Source organism: Bombyx mori, chromosome 8 (assembly GCF_030269925.1).
Source record: "Bombyx mori chromosome 8, ASM3026992v2".
Lineage (NCBI taxonomy): Eukaryota > Metazoa > Arthropoda > Insecta > Lepidoptera > Bombycidae > Bombyx > Bombyx mori.
This window is the reverse complement of record NC_085114.1, coordinates 2,038,677-2,059,017: the sequence shown is the minus strand read 5'-3', so window position 1 is coordinate 2,059,017 and position 20,341 is coordinate 2,038,677. Positions and strand designations below refer to the sequence as shown.

Below are 20,341 nucleotides of genomic sequence, written 5' to 3'. Positions count from 1 at the left end.
CACTCTGTTTTAAAACTGCTATGTTCCACTATTTCGTCTCGTCGGAAGTCGTCGTGGCCTAAATGAAGTCGTCGTGGCCTAAAGGATAAGACGTCCGGTGCATTCGTATGTAGCGATGCAGTTCGAATCCCGCAGGCGGGTACCAATTTTTCTAATGAAATACGTACTCAACAAATGTTCACGATTGACTTCCACGGTGAAGGAATAACATCGTGTAATAAAAACCAAACCCGCAAAATTATAATTTGCGTAATCACTGGTGGTAGGACCTCTTGGGAGTCTGCACGGGTAGGTACCACCACCCCACCTATTTCCGCCGTGAAGCAGTAATGCGTTTCGGTTCGAAGGGTGGGGTAGCCGTTGTAACTATACTGAGACCTTTGAACTTATATCTCGAGGTGGGTGGCGCATTTACGTTGTAGATGTCTATGGGCTCCAGTAACCACTTAACACCAGGTGGGCTGTGAGCTCGTCCAACCATCTAAGCAATAAAAAAAAAAAAAAAAATATTTTCCACTTCCTACACTAGCGCTATTTCGATGAATCTTCCAACAATATTTTTTTTTATTTTTTTTATTGTCCTTGTAGGCAGACTAGCATACGGCCCACCTGATGGTGAGTGGTTACCGTCGCCCATGGACTTCAACAATGCCAGGGGCAGAGCCAAGCCGAACCTGCCTACCGAAAATGTTTCTCTTTACAAAGATGGTTGACATCTATGTACTCACAATACATCCTAACATCAATAAATGCACTTTGTTCATCACAGTATTTTAGAATAATACTCAAAGAACGCTGGGGCCCATTTTACACAAATATAAGCTTCGAAAAAGCCCACCCTACCACCAACACCAATGTTAAATGAAAGAAAACTTCAATCTCAGTGAACCCTTTAATTTTGAACGATTTTGATAACATCTTTCTAGTTTGAATATGTCAAATTGAACACTACTAACATTTTCAAATGGGTTTTTAACAGAATCGGACAATTGATTTTTTTTAACTAATTAATAAAGGGAAATTGTTACAAAATAACTACATCGGGTTCTTTAAAAAAATTGTAATTGGGAAGATTTTATATTTTGAAATTCCCTCAACACACTAATTTGAAAAGTTAGGTACCTACAGGTTTTATCACTAAATTCTGCTATAACAAAAACCTTAATATCGAATATCTTTTTTTTTGTTTTTCAAAAAACAATGCATTCTGTTCTGATGCATGATACAGATCACAAAATATAGTTTTGTAGGCCATCTTATGAGTCTTGTGAATATGGACGTATTCTTATATTAAATACATGCTTTTTAAATGTTGAATCCAAATTATTTAAGTCGATCTTTTAAAATAACAAGATAGAACCTAAATAATAATTAAATGAATCTAAAAAATATTTGAAATTAAAAGATATGTTTGGAAATTGAAATTTGAAGTATATAAATGTATAGTAAGATACATGTTTGCTTCAAATTTGCCGAGGTCAGTATTACAATATAATTTGAAGTATTTTCAACTTCATATGGAGGTTTTGACTAAAATTAGATCAGCTAATCCAAACATAAACAAAGCTATGTTAACTAAATAAAAAAACGGAGTAATGTGTAATAGAATTAATTAAAATAGCTTCTTGGTTTATAAAATAAAAGCAACACTTATCAATACGTCGGATTATTTTAGTTCACCAAAGCATATAAGTCTGTTGAGAAGACAATTCTTGTCCAAAGGCAAGAGCAGTACGCCAAGGTCACAGGCAACATCAAGTTTCTGATTCATTGACTATCAGAAATGGCAGGTGTGAAAATTATCCACTGCAAGCCCAAGAAAGGTGCACGGTTGTAGATTTGTGGATGGTGAAAAACAAAAAAAATACATCCACCTGTGTCTTAATTACTAACTTATTGGGATTTTAGTTATAAGATTACTATGCAAGAACAAAGACATGAAAGTCACTAAAAACATTCTTGTACGAAATCTGTTTTGAAATCATAATAATCTTTAACTTCAAGAGTTATCAAAAATCAAGATACCACCCAGAAACAAATTCAAAGCAAACATGTCATTTGTTCAATAATATTGTTTTGTTGAAATTCATTAATGTTCTTTCTTTAGAACAAACTCCTAAATAAATTTTAGCATTCTACTTAACTTGTTTCATTGAGTTTATATAGTTTAACATTTTCTTAGCTTGCAAATGTAACTTGGTTTTCCAGTGCCATGCCATATGTTTTGCACTGGCACTCTTACTCATATAGAAACTAGGCATTTTTTATCGATTATTGTTTTTGAATAAAGAAAGGATGTACTCAACTTGTAGTAAATACTTGGTCTTATGAAAAAAGGTCTCAGGATCTTTATTACACTAAAACTAAATAAGTTTATAAAAATTAAGTATATTGCAACAAATCTTTATTTTTACATATATTTAGTTTTCTAATCTGTACTCAAGTCTTTCGTTTTATTTAAATTAAATTCTTTTCAAGCATACCGTAAGAGTTAGATGTGTGGAAATTCAATTTTTTACATCATTAAATTTTTTAAATGAGTATAATATGATTTGAAAAACATTACTTAAACAGAAATATAGTAAACTGATTCCTATATGTAACATAAGGCATATTTTATAAACGAATAGAAAATATTTTTTACAGTCCATAAAAACACCTATCAAGTAATGTTGCAGCTTGGCAAGTCTCTTATATTTTGAAAATTACAATTGCAACAACACGTAAAGCTGAATATCTCTACGAGATTTAATATATTTTAGAAAAGTGTATACTTTGTTATGTATTGTCCGTTTTTTTGTGATAAGAAGAACATTAAAAGTATGATGGATGTGTAAGAACAGTAACTGGATGTTGGATGAGTTTGATTTTACAGAACATCAAGCTGAAGCCAATTAGCTTGTAACTAAAAATATCACAAACATTTGTGTCATTAAAGACCTGACTGAATATCACTCATCTGGAGTCACTAAAATTCATCCACTATATAAAATTAAGTGACAACTGGTTTGCATATTTTTAAACTTATTTAAAATACTCTGTCCAAATGGTAAGTCACTAAAAAACAACAAGTTCTACACAACATTTTTAAAGAGATTATGCTTCATATTACAACTGTACATCATAATAATGGCTGGCAACATCAGCCACAGTCATAAAAGATTATCTTATGACACAGAAAATGCTTTTTCTGAAAACGATTTGACATAGGCTTCGTGAAGTTTATTCACAAAATCTGCATCATGTTTGAGTAAGTAATTAAAGGCCTGAAGGAGTTGATTCCTGGTGAGTGGCTGCGGTGATGGCTGGACATCACCACCTGAACTTGCAGTGAACATTGTGGGGGGCATCAGCGCCGGTTTCTGCTGAGTAGTTACAGAGTCAATCTTAGGATAAGAATGTCCAACATCCTCCACTTTGCTACCATAATAAGAACTTACCGTGTGTCCTATGTCTTGAGATTGATTCAAGTATGCAGCTAATGGCGATGTTGTCTTGGGAGAAGATAAGTGCATCAAATTGAGTTCATTCTCCATGGTGACTATTCCATTAGCATCACTACTATCCAGAGCTTTTTTCAATCCTGGTATCCTTTGATTTTGCTTCTCCAAAGGAGTTGACTTTAATGAGAACATACAATTTGGTTTGATACCAGAATCTAGTGTAGAATTACCATTTGAGCTTTGCCCTTCTTGAGGAGTAACAGATCGCTGTTGCTTCTCAATATGTTCTACTGAATGTGCAGGGTTACTCATGAGCCTCTGTAAAAGCTGTGGTACTTCTCTGGAATCAGTGGCACGCGGACCGAATATCCCTGGTGAGGGCAATGAAGACACTGCAGGCATTTGAGCCGATGCTCCACTCCCAGCCTTTGCAAAGAAATCCATTACACTTTGCGACGTCATGTCAGGCGCTTTGGCCGGCGTCGATTCGGATTTGTTTCCAGCAACACCTTTATTAGAATTGAAATCGTCTTGCGCTTTACTCAACATGCTGAAGATATCTATAGATTGAGTTGAAGTTGTAGACGAATTGTAAACTGAATTCTGTGGCATGGTTTCGCCTTGCGACTGTTTTATGGACTCTTTCACTAATGTGTTCAACTTCGTGGCCACTCGCACGCACTCGTCCTTATCATAAAACCATATACCGTAAATGCGGCACTTGGCGTTACGATATAGTAAAAACGGCTCCTTTAACTGTAGTTCAATTCCTTTAGACACTGGTTCTATTAGGTTGTTAGTGTTCAGCCTGTTCATAATCACTAAACTGTGGTATGGTTCACCATTTCTACTGTACACAAACAAAGCACCCTCAATGTTGGTTTTCTCCCATTCGTTCTCTTCAAATGTGTAAAGGGCAACGTGGGTAGCACTATCGACAATTTCACGAGCATATGGATCTGCCCGCTTTAATGCAGCGAAATTCATACTACGTAACCCGGTGTCAGCCATTTTTTATATTACTAATAATAAAATAGTTTTGATCAGCGAACAAGCATCACAGCAAAATGACAAGAACGAACAGTTTCGCCATTTTGGTTACGTTTTGAAATCTGGATGTATTTAATTATTTTTAATGATTCAGGTAGACTATTCGTACGCAAAAACTAGGAATTCTAGAATATAGAAAAATTAAAACTAGTATACATACATAATCAGGATGTACATATTTTATATTATGCAGGTAGCAAACAAAATATTTAATTCTATTAAAAATGTGGGTATTGTCTTAAATTTGTTGAAATAATACTTTTGCTTTGTTTTTTCTTTTAATTTACTCTTTGATACAAAACAAACCTAGTACAGTAACACCGGTCACTCACATGCGCACGAATACGCAAACCCGCAAGTGTAGGACGACATTTGCAAATGATTAAGCAAAGTTTTCGCTACATTCGTGGTTTTCCAAGCTGTGTCGGTTTTTTAACAGACATCAAAGCGCGCGAACCGCGAACCTTCGTGTAGTCTCCCACACATTCGTTTGCCCAGTTGCGCCGACGATTGCGAAGGTAACGGACGTATCGCCATTTTCATAGTTCGTGACGTCTACAGTGTAGCGTATCTTCATCAAAAGAAATCCCATAAAAAACAGCATGGCTGTTAATGATGTCTGGGAAAGAATTCAAAACTCTTTTTCTCTTCAATGTTCTATTGACGAATTAAAAAGGAAGAGAAATTCGTGAGACAATCGTAAACAAGTGTAGGAGGAAGCGCAAACGGGTTCGCGAATTGAGTACCGAACCCATTTGCACAGCTGCTAAGTTTGCGAATGAATGTTTGACGGCCCTTCACATGCGCACAAACATTCGTACAATGTACGAATATTTGCCTGCATGTGAGTGGCCGGCATAAGACCCTGCTTAACGCTGGTTTGCTTAAATTGTAGAATTTCCCAAAATTGCATACAGCGTTAAACTTTCCGAGATCTCAAATTGGTGCTGTGTAATTTGGCAACTTTAACATTAAGGACCTACACATAAGAGAAAAAATTGGAAATTTAGAAGAGATTGAATGACCTGAATTGTGAACATGCTGACTTAGAATTTTATTTATTTTTAAATATATATTCGTTATCACATTTCAATACTTGCAAGAAATAATTTATTTTATTGTTATGAAAAACATTTTTTTTTTTTATAACAACTAAGAGGCAAATGAGCAAGACGAGCAAACGAGAATTTAATGGTAAAATACCTGACCAATTTTCAGCCCATTTTCCCCCGACCTCATCATTTACATTATGAGATAGCATCTTTATTCTTTCATATTACGCTTTACTTTAATGGAACGTATACCCCGTGCTAATGGAATCAACACAAGCAACATATGTATGTATTGACCTAAGTCTAATAAAAATTTTACTGGTGGTAGGACCTCTTGTGAGTCCGCACGGGTAGGTACCACCGCCCTGCTTATTTCTGCCGGGAAGCAGTAATGCGTTTCGGTTTGAAGGGTGGGGCAGCCGTTGTAACTATATTGAGACCTTAGAACTTATATCTCAAGATGGGCGGCGAACTTATGTTGTTGAATATGCATAAACGATGTCTATCTGCCCCGTTAAGAACTTTACACCAGGTAGGAAACACCATGCCTTATCTTCAGATCCAAGGCTCAGACGTGAGGTTTTCAACGGCACGGGATTTTTGACGATTCAGCTTAAAAATTCTTATTTTAAAATGCTGTTAATTGTTCTATGAGTGAGAGTCTGACACGATTTAAAGAAGAACCATTATCGTTAAAGAGTTATTATTTGGTTGATGCTATCTAACATACATTATATGCCCCCATCAATAGGTCTATGGCCCCCATCAACATCAAAGTTCAAACGAAATGTCTATGGCCCCCATCAACATCAAAGTTCAAACGAAATGTCAAGTAAATGTCAATTTGTAGTGTCAATTTGTCAACGTCATTCGAAACTATGCGCGTGTCTGGTAAACAAGTGTGTTAGCTAAATGAACTAAATGTTCTTAATAAAAGAAATAAAAATAAAATTTGAAGTACCTAATATACGTCAAATTAGCGCTACAGTTCTTACCCTGAATATAATAAATGAATAACAAGCCTTTCCCATTGTAAGATACTATTATTTTGAAAAGCGAACACGTGAAAAATCTATTAAAAATTGGAAAAGTTTTCTTTAATTTGGTGTAATTTCTAAATAAAATGTCGGAAGCGAACGTTTTGGTAATAGGCGGAGGTGGTCGGGAACACGCTCTTTGCTGGAAGCTAGCGGATTCGCCTAATGTGAAAAAGATTTACTGCGCTCCAGGCAGTGTCGGTATTTCGACAACAAAAAAAGTTGAAAGCATCGAACTCGATATTAAAAACTACTCGGTATGTACTCGTTTAATAATATTAAATATTGAATTGTTTTGCTTGAAGAATTTCTCGAAACTGTGAAATTGACAGTGCTTCAAATACATTAATTTAAAAATGTATTTTATGTGTCTGTATTATCATCAGTTACCCTTTAGAAACTACTTACACTGCTTCACTGATAACTTAAATTTAAGAAGCAAAAAATGTCTTAAAATTGTAATTTTTTTTGATTTGGTAAAATTTGGTTGAAAAAATATTCTAGAAAAAAACATTTTACCAAATTTTTATGGTATGATATTCTACTTGATTATATAATTTAAGACTAAACTGAGGTGGGGATTTGTGAGTTTTTTATTTTGTTTTGTTAATGTTAATTAACATTAACGCAACTAACGCAACATTGTTAGTTTGCTAATGTTTTAATATTTTTCATAAATGGAGGAATAGCACACTAAGAGCAAACTATATGTGCAAAACATATGATATTAAATAAATTGTATTATTACACTATGATATCAGACATAGTAGTACGTCTATGATTTTCTGTTGAATTCACAATGCTTATGATCAATTTATTTAATTACTCTTCACTAGGAGAAGTTAGGGTGTCCAAATTAGATATGAAAAGCTTCCCACCAAATGAAGGTCTCATTAATGATGAAACATCTAACATTAAAATTATTAAGGGTTAAAGTCAAAAATAATTATATTTAACATAGAAAAACTGATGTGAAGTCTTATAAGATAAAGAATATAAATCTTAAATCTACTGTAACATGGAATAAATAGACATTTTATAAATCACTTATTTAATTTTAATTAGAAATACCACTTAACACAAACAGTGCTGTGAGTGAGTCCACTAATTTAAGTCAATAAATTAATAATTAAATTTAATCTTCAATTTTAAGTGGTATTGTTTTATTAAATTGTACCTTTAACAAATATTTAGACTTGCATCCTGTAAGTTCGATCTTATAATATCTACAGGCGTAGGTACAAAAGGTTATCTCCCTTACATACATTAAGCTATTCTGCAATATATTTCATATTGGTCGTTTCAATGATAAAATCAAAACGTAAATATATTTGTCTTGTTTTGTCACAAACACTAACAATAATTGCGTAGTATTTAATTATTTTAATGATGTAAAAAATTATCGCTGCTTATTTATTTTTAGGAATAATTAACTCATGGTTGGTGGTATATTTAATTACATACTCTAACATAAATTATAGTTTATATATGGAGTATGGTTTGGTAATATAATAAATGACAGTATCTGTGTGACCTTTGTTTGGCTCTGTTGATTCTTAATGATACTCAAATTTCATTATATAGGTGGCATCAATATTATGAAATAATATTTTTAAACAAAATATAATTTTGTACAGTAGGTAGACAAAGTTGTTAACAACTAATACCAAAAGTGCAAGAACCTCTGAGATTAACAATTTGAGATGTTGTAGAAAATGTTTTTTTTTACATAGAATTCTATTTGTTCAAGAGACAAAAATAAACATATAAAGTAAACCTTATCTGTATACGTAATATGGCCAGATAATTGCAGCCGTTTTAGATGGACAAAATAAATTTATATATATTCAATAATTACTTATTGGAAGAAATAAAATACACAAGTATGTGTATATATAGATATATACGTATACATATATCTCTGTATACATATATACTTTAAAGAAGCTAAAGATAATCGTTTTGAATTTTGTATCCTTCCAATTTGACAAAAAAATTAATAACAGAGTATGATTATTTATAATAGATGGAATCTAATTTGTGATTTAATGAAAAAAGAGCTGGTCAAATCAGTAGGTTTTAATCACATTTTAATTGAAAACTATGTTAAACTCTAGTTTTCATAAGACTGCAAAGCAGAATGTGTTCACTTCGTTTCCTTATTGAGACAAAATAATCCAGGATACTCTAACATCTAATCTAATTACTCTAACATTAATTGCTTATTTCTCAAGTACCATCAAATTAACCAAAATACTTTATCCCAGGCATTAGCGCAATGGTGCAAAGATAACATAATAGACCTAGTTGTGATTGGCCCAGAAGATCCTCTTGCTCATGGTATTGTAGATGGCTTAGTTTCCTATGGAATTCCGTGCTTTGGGCCAAATAAAGCTGGTGCACAAATAGAGGCCAACAAGGACTGGGCAAAGAGGTTTATGAACAAATATCAGATACCGACTGCCAGACATAAGTCCTTCACTGATGCTGCAGCTGCCAAAGAGTTCATTAACAGGTAATTTAATTTTTTGAAATGATCGTTTAATTGAGTCGACTATTATCAAAGCCGGCAATGTGACTTTTGGACAATTATTGGTAAATCAGAAAAACGAATTATTGACTTTGTATTCCATTGGCAGTCACAAAACTCTTCTGAACGACATCTTAGATAAATAACAGGTTAAGTATTAACCTTTATTTAATGCAGGTTTTGAACCGTATTCTTTGAAGGAGACGATTATATTCAAATCAACCTGTATTGACATATCAATAACATTTTTTTGTCCAAATGCACAGATTGCCACCTTTGATACTAGACGACTCAATTGATAGATTCAGATAACTGAACTTGATAAATAGCGTGGTCTCAATTTATTTATTATTAACAAAAAGTCAAATCAAAATAATTTAACATAAATCAACTCACACAGTAGAACAGATCTTCCAATGCGCTTAAAGGAGGCACAGTTCCCAAGATACTGGCTACGTTGCTTCGTTGGACAGCCAGACTCACTCTCTGTGCAAAGTACCAGCCAGCCTTAGCATCATGTGTAACCTCCTTCAAGCGTTTGGTAATTGATAAATTGTCATTATAAAATATTGATGTTGTTTGTTCCAATGGCTCATTTTAGTAATGACGAGTGAGTGATGACTTTCAATTTCTCATCTTCACCTGTCAGAGGGAAGATACTTAGTTTTCAGTATGGAGCTAAACAAATTCTAGATCAAATCGCAATCTAACAATTGCACTTCATTTTTCATTTGGGTTTTATTTCCATTCAAAAACCCTGTTTTATCGTTTTGCTTAATTCAGTGCATTATGCAAACTTCGAGCTAATTGTTGCACGAAATATCTCAAAGAACTATTAGATTCGTAAAATTATATTATGTCTCAATTCACAACAGCTCTTTCGTGTATATATTATCATCTGTACTCCAGTGACCTACGAGAGGCGAGTACTTGATATTATCGACGTGCACTTAATGTTTACACACTAACATTTGTGGGACAATGTCACCACCTATTTCAAGAATTTTATACGTTTTCTGCGTCTTCAAATTTCTGATTTTTTCAGATTTCAAAAATGAAAGGCTATTTATAAAGTAATTTAAAAACTACAGTCTGTGCGTGCTGAAACACGTACTTAGCCGGCTAGCTGTGTTAGTAATTAATGTGAACATTTAAATACATTCTGTTTGTTCATAATTACTGTAGAAGCTATGACATGCGGATAACCAGTTGAACAAACTGGATGGATAGATGTTCTTTTATTTATATTATTATTATATTAAATTTATGTTAAGAATCATTTAAATATAATATATAACTTATCCAAATATTTTAATAAAAGTAACTAACTACACTACCTTTAACATTTATTTTCATGTTAGAATATGCCTACACAATAAATCAAAGTAATTTCTCAAACTAGTTTCAAAAGAAAAAAAATGACTTGCTAAAATTTTAAATAAATTAACGATTCTGTGAACTTTACAACAAGTTAATTGCATTAATACAGCACCAAACCCTTAAATCATGATATTTTAAAAACACTTCAAAATTAACACAATTATTGAAAATCCAAATTATTGCTGTATGTGGAGTAATACTTTGTCTTGCAGTGCTACTTACCCGGCTTTGGTAGTGAAGGCTTCCGGGTTAGCGGCCGGCAAGGGTGTGGTTGTCGCTACATGCAAAGAAGAGGCCTGCAAAGCTGTTGATGAGATATTAACCGACGCCAAGTATGGTACAGCAGGACAGACCGTTGTCATTGAAGAGTTGTTGGAGGGCGATGAAGTTTCGGTGAGTTTATTATTTCAGTCGAGGCCAAATGTGTGCTCCAAAGCATTGCTGCACCTTTTGTGCCATGTGTCTACATGAAAAGACCCTGTCAGAGGTCTGTACCCCCAATGCGGGCTAACGATCCCGCCGTTATCAAAGTGCTGTTAATTCCTTATCACCCCTCATATTCTCGCTTATTTCCCTATACTCTGGTTAACAGAATCATAGTGCCTGCCTTAAGTACCATCGTACCAATCAGTCCAAGTGAGACAGACAACGTCGTGTCTCAAGCCTCTTCGTGGCCTTCGACAATCGCTTAATATTAGAGTGTGGTGATTACCATCGTATTTGGCAAAATATAAAAAAAAAAACTAGCTGTACCCGTCCGCTTCGCTGAGCATTTAAAATTAACATTATTATTTCTCACCCCCACAAAAGCTCTCATCATTAACGCCCCCGCAACCGGTGTAGGGAGTCCAACACTCATATAAATATTATTCCTATCCATATATATCCATATCCTATTAGCCTATCCATTAAGTACATGTATTTTCTACATGGATACCAAGTCTCGAGTTAATCGGATGCATGGTTCAGTAGTTATAACGGAACATCCGTAAAAACCACTGTAGATTTATTTATTTAGTATACCTAGATGAGACGGGTTCAATGACAGATATTATCAGTCGAAATATTTCTTTGACCACATCTTAGCAACAAAATTTAAATTTCAAGCAATAATTTATTTTTTTATTCAAAATTAGATACAACATTATTTTATTTTTTTACGATCTCACGCTTTTTATCCGGCTTTTTAATTGACTAGAAATTCGATGCGATAAAACCCGCGTTAATTGAAAGAAAAACAACTTAGAATTTTAGTTATGAACTGACATCTTTCGCTCATCCGAAATGAATATGAATCTTCTGTTCTTCTAGGTCCTAGCATTCACCGATGGTGAAACCGTGTCGATGATGCCGCCCGCACAGGATCATAAACGCATCGGAGACGGCGACACCGGGCCCAACACCGGGGGCATGGGCGCCTACTCGCCTTGTCCACTGATAACACCAGACCAACTCGCTGACGTCAAGGACCAGGTGCTGCAGAGAGCCGTCGACGGACTTAAAGCGGAGGGCATCAAATATGTGGGTAAGTGGGAAAAGCGATGATGCTTGACTACTAAGCAAAAAGTCGTCTTGGCCTGCGAAATAAGACGCCCGGTATATTCGTATCAAGCGATGCAACTGTGCCGGTGTTCGAATCCCTCAAGCAGGTACCAAGTTTTCTGATGATATACTTTTTTATCAAGTGTTCGCGAATGCCTTCTATGGTGTAAGAATATCGATTTTACAATTTATTTTTATTATCACGTCACCATAAGCGGAATTCAAACCTGGAACCGCCGCTCTCTGTGGATGAGATGGACGTTTTGTCTAGAGACAATTTTTCCACGTACCATCCGATGGGAACCCCTCGTCGCGGTAGTATCTGATCGTTATGAGATAGCGCTCTTTGAACAAAGTTAAAAGGTTGTGCCCCCGACGCTGTCAGCTTTTATCAGTTGCGCGTAAACAAAACCTTCAGCTACCCGATTTCGGAAACTTCCAATATACGACTTCATATATTTGTGTAATAACAGAAAAGAGACATAAAAAAAAAATAGGAACGGAGACTTTATCGCAATTATTCTCGGGAGAATTTCGTCGATTTTGTGTTTTTCATAAATCTATCATATCGTATCGAAAAATATGTTTTGAAGGAATTTTTCCTTTGTTTTAAGATGTTCGAGTCAGAGGTTATCGATAACATGTAACCGTATAATCGATATTCTTACTTAAATGTGCAAACCGTAACGGATGCCATGTGTAATGTATTTGATTTTATAAAGAATGAAACGTGCGTTTAACGATTTCCTCAGCTATAATTTCATTTTAATTTAATAGGCTGTTTTATATAAGGCTACTAATAAATGGTTAACGGAATGAAATGAAAATGGAAAACCAAAAAATCGTGTCGTACTCTAGTAAAGTACGTAATATACCAGACAAAATGCAGCAACAATAATTAATTTCTTCCAATGACCGCATCCTTTCGAATTTTTTTCAGTTTTACTGCCAAACTCGCCATAATTATTTTGTAAAATTTGTTGCCAATCCATTGCGCCTTCCGATTTGAGTTTTTAGTCGAATTGAATAGATACACTTAGATTTCATATTTATAATGAAAGCGCGAGATGTTTACGGGAGAGATTTAGTTATTACGTCAGTTTAAAAGGTTGGTTCAGGGGTCCGACTGATTATTATTATTAGGGATCTTATGACCTGGTAACTAAGACCTTTAAGTCATGTCTTATTTTAATTTATGTTCTTATTTATGTGAAGAATAGCGACCCACCCTCGCTTCGCTTCGGAAACATTAAAACACAAATGAAACCAAAAAAATAAATAAAAAAAGTAGCCTATGTTCATCAGGGACAATGTCGGCTTCTAATGGAAAAAGAATTTTTCAAATCGGTCCAGTAGTTTCGGAGCCTATTCGAAACAAACAAACAAACAAATCTTTCCTCTTTATAATATTAGTATAGATGATATTATGAAAAAATGAAATGAAGATGATCAATTTGAGACATTAATCAACTGAGTTGAAATGAAATGAAATGAGATGAGATGATATGGGATGAAATATAATCTCAATAAAATGGTGGTCATTTACTGAGATTTTTTCAGTGGACTTGTTGGAGGACCCCAAGAAGTTACGTCCAGTGGCCACAGCCACAGTTATTACACATTTAAACCCGAAGAAACACTAAATAGACAAAATAAAACAAATCACAACTTCACTCCTCGCGTTCCCGTCAAAAATTCCGGTCCGACTGGGTGAAGCTGAATAACCTAATTTAAACTGTATCTTCATGTGCCTGTCCCACCTAGCTGTACTTTTGTTTGCGCCCTGTAAAAGAAAGTGCCTCTCATTAATTACCTAATTGAATCATCCAATCATATATCTTGTGTCCAGGTCAGACTGTCTTGTATAGCACGCACATCAGGAAGTCCAATGACCACACAGCTTAGTATTTTAAAACTAAATAATTCAGCTTCACGATAACGTCCTACAATGTATGTTTATCATCGAATTTATTGCCCACATAACTTGTCTGATTTATGACTTGATTGCGAACGAAAGGGACGATGAATTGTTGATATATTTCGTTTACAATTGTTGAGATTTCGAAGAGAAAACGTTGTTTTTATCAATATGAATTATGACCGGTGCTACTTGGGGATAGTGTGGTTATCTATTAGTGTAAGAACGTCAGGGCAAAGTAGAAGGCACCAGACCGCGTGGAAGGGTGCCCATGCGATGGACCGACCAGATCAAGTCGGCAGTTGGCGGATGTTTGCATGAGTGTACCAGGCTCACCACAAACCGGGAGGAGGGGAGATTGTTCATGAGGCGCATAATATCTGCCCACAGCAATGATGCTGGATGACGAAGACGATCGCTCTGACAAGAATGATACGACATACGAAGTACTTCTAGAATCGATCTATCGAAGGCTTTGTGTTGTCATAGTATAGGCTCTCAACAATCTGCTACCAGAGGATCCTCAGCTACTTCGGTCACATTGCCCGCCGACAGCCGGATAACTTAGCACTTTGTCTATTTTGACGGGCAAGGTGGAAGAAAAGTGACCATGCGGCCGATCGCCTAGCCGCTGGTGTGACCAAATAACCACCGTAATCAGGCCGCATATTGCAGCTGCCCTACGAAAAGCTGAGGAGCGGACGGGGTGAAACAGCTGACGAGACAGGCCACGGACAAGTTTCAAGTATACGACCTCCAGTAATGAAGAAAGCGAGGAAGAAGAAGTCTACGCCACCATCAATCGGTCGGTACCTGGTCATGGCTTTCTCGAGCGGTTTATTGTCCGATCACCAGATTCTAGTACTAGTATCCTCATTCGTTTCCAGCACCTCCAAATGGCCAGAGCAGCTTACGTAAATATCTTATTAGTCAAAGGTTCGGGTAAGCAATTCGGACCCTCTAAAATTACTTCGGCATCTGTTTGAATTTTTATCATTAAAATTCAATTAGAAAAGCATTACGCAAAGTTATATCGTATTTTCAATGTGAATCTTAGTCCTCTCTGTGTGAACTGAAGATGGCGGTTACGTCATACGACTCCGGCCCACACTATTACGTATGTCATCGCTTCTTGACCCCATTGTTTACGCATTATCAGGACCTGACGCCTCTGATAATTCCTGACAAACATAAAATTAAATTAGAAGCATTGACTACAAACAAAACTGAACCTTGTCACTAACACGATTAGGTTCAACATAAAATCAGGGGCACATTAGCAATGCGAGTCCGTTGTTGCGTTTTTTGTTTATTTGTGAGTTTTTTTTTCGGTTGCTACGCTTTAAACTAATTGGATGATAAAAGAAATTGTATTGTATGTCATAATTGTTTAAATGATATTTTTTTCTGAGATGTCTCGCGACGGATTCTGTTGTCACTTAAGGTTATCACTTATCTCATACACGTAGTCTCATGCAGTCTTTGCCTTTGTTTTAAACTGATTAGGATCACCCCTAATGATCTCGAAGTTTATTTGATAGTTTTTTATAATTATAATTATCCGTCTTCTTTTTTTTTAGTTGTCCTTTAGAGACAAGCCACTGCCTACCGTTGAGGCTTCTCCACAGACCTTCTTTAAAGAATAACCGTCTCAAACTAATTGGTGCCTTTTTCTATCGTAAAGAAGTAAATGCGTTTCGGTTTGATGGGCGTTGCAGCCGTTGTACTGTTAAAAGTGAGACTCTTACAATTCATGTCTCATGGTGGATGGCGGCATTTACGTTGTAGATGTCTATGGGCTCCGGTAACCACTTATCACCAGGTGGGCCGTGAGCACGTCCACCTAACTAAGCAATAAAAAAAAATCTTGCTCACACATTGCTGCGCTTTAGGCAATCATTTGCGGGGCTACATAATGACATATTTTTTGTTATTTTGAATGTAGCATGATTTTTTGTACCTTTTTGTAAATATTACAACTACATATCCCATACTAGTCGCGCCTTTTGGTTTGAAGGGTGAGTTATTCATGTCAGAAAATCGATGCCGACCTAAAGGGCATAATTTTGGTAGGAAACAATCGAAAGTCGCTTGTGAATAAGTTATGATATCTTAAATATGATTTTTATCGTAAGCCAAAAGAGAGTGTTGCTAATTTCATGAATTTAAAGTAGTCGTGGTCTAAAGGATAAGACGTCCGGTGCATTCTTCTTGAAGCGATGCACCGGTGTTCGAATCCCGCAGCCGGGTACAAATTTTTCTAATGAAATACGTACTCAACAAATGTTCACGATTGACTCCCACGGTAAAGGAATAACATCGTGTAATAAAAATGAAACCCGCAAAATTATAATTTGCGTAATTACTGGTGGTAGAACCTCTTGTGAGCCGCGCGGGTGGGTACCACCACCCTGCCTATTTCTGCCGTGAAGCAGTAATGCGTTTCGGTTTGAAGGGTGGGGCACCGTTGTAACTATACTTGAGACCTTAGAAGTTATATCTCAAGGTGGGTGGCGCATTTACGTTCTAGATGTCTATGGGCTCCAGTAACCACTTAACACCAGGTGGGCTGTGAGCTCGTCCACCCATATATACATAAAAAAATATCTCTCGAATGAAACAACGCTAGTTTCAGAACGGAGTTCTTGGTTTGATTAGTTTCTGCTCTGAATTAGCAGATTTATAAAATGGGCGTCGGGTAAGATGATGATGGCGATGCTGAAGGCAGCATCTGTATCGATACGCACACTGTGCTTAGTGTGAGTTTTCTAGCGTCAAATTTGTATGGAGTTGGAAGACGTTTGTCGCTAGGGGCGCCGTTCCATCTCCATACAAATTTGAGTCAAATTTTACGCGATCGAAAAGTTAGAAAACTCGCATTAAGCACACAGGTGGGCTGTGGGACGGGATTTCGCCCGCCCATTATGTATATTGTGCACATTATCTATATCTTATACCTTTAAACTGAATATAATCTGAATCTCGGAAACGGCTCCAACGATTTTCATAAAATTTAGTATACAGGGGATTTCGGGGCCGATAAATCAATCCAGCTACGATTTATTTTCAAAAAATGTTGTTTATTCGTGTTTTTAATAATCAACTTTATGACTCTTCCCGACATCTATTGGCGAATAATAATACTATTTTTTTTATAATTGATAGCAACTAACTGCTTTAAAGACAATAACACTTAAGCTATTTCAGCAGATGGCGTTGTTAAGCCACCCGAAGCCAATGAGTGTTTAGTTTAAGGTTAGACCAAGAAAATGAATTGTTTATTTATATTATTTGTGTCTTTTTAACTCACGTGTTCACTTAAAAATGCCTAAACGATCTTGGAATATTTCATTATTTTATCAATATGTAATTCGCATTTAAATATAATTTCTAAAAAACACAATTTATAAAAAAAAAAAAACCAAGCAAAGCTCTGTTTATGCTTTTTTTAAAATGCAAAACCCAAACGTGCAAATGTAAATTAATTTTGTACCTACTGTATGTCCGACTCGCACGAACCTCGAAAATAATGTTTTCATTTTTTTTGTTTCATTTATGAAAACAAGGTCAATGATATTAAAATTTTAATTAAACTTTGAGGCAAATACATATTATAGAAAACATTGAACATTATGAAACATTCAATAAGTGAATTACATCATGTTCTCGTCATTATCGCTCATTCTTATATAATAGAATGTTTTTCTTTTATTTTGTTATTAACGGAAATATAATGTGGCCATGTTTTTTTTACTAGATAAATGTTGTACATTATTATCCGTGACAAATATAATAAATGTGTGTATATATATATATAATGTGGTACAGTGAGCAAGATGATTCCAAGAAAAACGACGCTATATGCTGTCGTCAAATTTTGTGATAATTCAGAATCCAGTCGGAGGCAACAAGAAAGACTGCAAACCGAAAAAGAAACTCAAGTTCGACAGATAAACCTGAAGATTGAAAATCACATCGTCATATCAAACCTGGAAAAAGCCAAAACCCAAATTTTGTTTTTTAAACCAGCTATTGCGAAGGGGGAACGTTCGAATCATGATAGCAACAAGGCTGATCTTGGAGTGGCGTAGATACCACTTAACAGAGTAACTCCTCGAGATAGCTGCGTTACCTTCCAAAGTGCCCTGCCGCTAACTGTCGAGAGATAACGTCTGGTGAGGTCTGTCTGGCATGGCAGGCCAGTACCCACTTGAGGTCAGACTGCTAGTTGCCCAGCGATATAACGTCGATACCACTTAACAGAGTAACTCCTCGAGATAGCTGCGTTACCTTCCAAAGTGCCCTGCCGCTAACTGTCGAGAGATACCGTCTGGTGAGGTCTGTCTGGCATGGCAGGCCAGTACCGGTCAGACTGCTAGTTGCCCAGCAATAGAACGACGGTAGCCAAAAGGATGCCTTTGCCCGCGCTTGTAACATCCACTACTAATCGACACTGTCCGTACAGATTATTCAAGGAGCACTGAACGGTCGATTACCACTTGAATGGTCGAAGGATCAGTTGAACGGTCGATTTGTTCTTTTGTCGACTTTTTTGTATTTATATGAGAACGGTCGGTTCGTTCCTTGTCGTCTCGTTTGTGTCCGTCTTTAATGAAGTCAAAAAATGTACTGCCTGCCGCTAGTCACGTACGCCCTCGTTCCATTTTTCTTTCTATTTTTGAATTCTTGTCAAATGTCTGTCTTAGTCTGTGTCTAGTCGTTGTAGGTCTTATGTCCCGTCAAAGAGGTTGCACGCCACGACAGAGCACCTTCGTACGGTGTTACTGAGGGCGTACCTTTCTTGCAGTGACCAAGGACTAGGGACAAAAATCATAAAAATGACTGAGATATCTCGCCCACTCTATCTAAACTACCAAAACTAGATCCAGTTTCATTTCTTTCGGCCAGACAAATACAATTTAGAATAAAGATGTCTCCCTTGAATCTCTAATAATGGTGTATAAATGCTCATAAATATGGTGATAAGGCAACAAAACTATCTACTAATATAACTATCAGCGGTGGTGATAAAAAATGTGACCACTGGTAGCAAGAAAACGTAATTTACGAACAAGGCAAAAGGTCAAGAGGTACTTAATGCTAAAGAACAGGAATTGCACTTGCAACACGGAAACTTAACAAACCGCATAGTTTTTAAATTGGTAATTATTTTGTATCAGAAAGAAAATTATGTAATTTGGCTTAGGGAGTCTGAGATATCAGCTCATTTAGAAGAAGGGGGCCTCTTGTCCAAAATAGTTTGGTAATGATTGTCACAAAACATCTATCGGTTAAGTCTAAAGCATTCCGAATAATTTTTGTGGTAGTGCAATAGTAAACTTTTTGTGGTTCGTGAAAATTACGTTAAAATATTCAGATAGGTACATAGATAGATACGGGTCAATCTTATAAAAGCGCTTTAATAAGGGATAGCCCGTTAATGTATAGACTTAGAAATGAAATAGTATGACTATTACCGATCAGTCAGAATCCCTTGCCTTGCTGTGAGTGGCACGACGCAGCAACAACCATTTTAACTTTTCCAGGTGTTCTCTACGCCGGCATGATGGTCACCAAATCAGGCCCCATGACGCTGGAGTTCAACTGTCGTTTCGGTGACCCTGAAACCCAGGTTCTGATGACCTTAATGGACTCTGACCTTTATAAAGTGATGAAGGTAATGAAATATATTTTGCTATTGCTTAGTTCACAGACCACCTGCTGTGTAATTGGTTCTCAGAGCACAAACATTACAACGTGAACACGTGCCCACATTAGAACACGAGGATGACACAGCCCATTGAGTTTCTCACCGGATTTTCTCAGTGGGTCGCGTTTCCGATCCTGGGGTAGATTCTGCGAAGCACTGCTCTTGCTGGAGTTGGTGTTAGTAAATTCTCTCAGGTTGAGTTCGTGAACTGATCTGTCCACCCGCACGAAGCTAGAGTCAGTGTTAGCATCACTCCGGTTTGAGCCCCGTGAGCTCAACTAGGTTAGCTCACCACAGCTTAGGTAGGAAAAAAAACAGGATGAAATCTCTATTGAATTTTATAATGGCTGCCCCATATTTTAAATTAGGACGCATGACTCTTTTATGGTAATAGATAAGAGGGCTTACAGTTCACCCTGCCTACAGGTATTCGATGAAACAATATGATAATGTGAACTAAATATATTTTGCACCTCCTGACCGAGTTTCGGCACGTCAGCGTGACAGGAAAGTTAACCAAATTCTTTTTCAGGCCTGCGTCAACGGCACCCTGAAACAAATGCAAGTGCAATGGAACACCAAGATGTCTGCCGTGGGGGTGGTCATCTCTTCCAAGGGCTACCCTGAAACTTCGACCAAGGGATGCGTGATTAGCGGTGAGTCATCCGTGTCGCCATAT

General features: G+C 36.4%; 2 protein-coding genes across 4 annotated transcripts in view; one reads left to right on the top strand and one right to left on the bottom strand.

The window, feature by feature from the left end:
• Positions 1-873: 873 nt before the first annotated feature.
• On the bottom strand, positions 874-5,073 carry LOC101745129 (mRNA-decapping enzyme 1B). Of its 2 annotated transcripts, none has more exons than XM_004925111.5 (2): positions 3,441-5,073; positions 874-3,365 (listed from the first exon to the last, which is right to left on the bottom strand). In XM_004925111.5, the coding sequence occupies exons 1-2, from the start codon at positions 4,452-4,454 to the stop codon at positions 3,168-3,170; spliced, it is 1,212 nt and encodes a 403-aa protein (XP_004925168.1). In that variant the 5' UTR covers positions 4,455-5,073; the 3' UTR covers positions 874-3,167. The 2 variants fall into 2 exon arrangements, with proteins under 2 accessions (XP_004925168.1, XP_004925169.1); XM_004925112.5 differs by having other exon boundaries at positions 874-3,362.
• Positions 5,074-6,403: 1,330 nt separating this feature from the next.
• Positions 6,404-20,341, top strand: part of LOC101744981 (trifunctional purine biosynthetic protein adenosine-3) — a 37,153-nt gene continuing 23,215 nt past the window's right edge. For both annotated transcript variants that reach the window (XR_009973613.1, XM_004925110.5), the window contains exons 1-6: positions 6,404-6,839; positions 8,850-9,097; positions 10,705-10,885; positions 11,804-12,017; positions 19,499-19,629; positions 20,195-20,318. Coding sequence is in view for 1 of the 2 variants with exons in the window: in XM_004925110.5 (XP_004925167.2) it covers positions 6,669-6,839; positions 8,850-9,097; positions 10,705-10,885; positions 11,804-12,017; positions 19,499-19,629; positions 20,195-20,318 (1,069 nt within the window). In the remaining variant the exon portion in view is untranslated. The remainder of the gene's footprint in view (positions 6,840-8,849; positions 9,098-10,704; positions 10,886-11,803; positions 12,018-19,498; positions 19,630-20,194; positions 20,319-20,341) is intronic.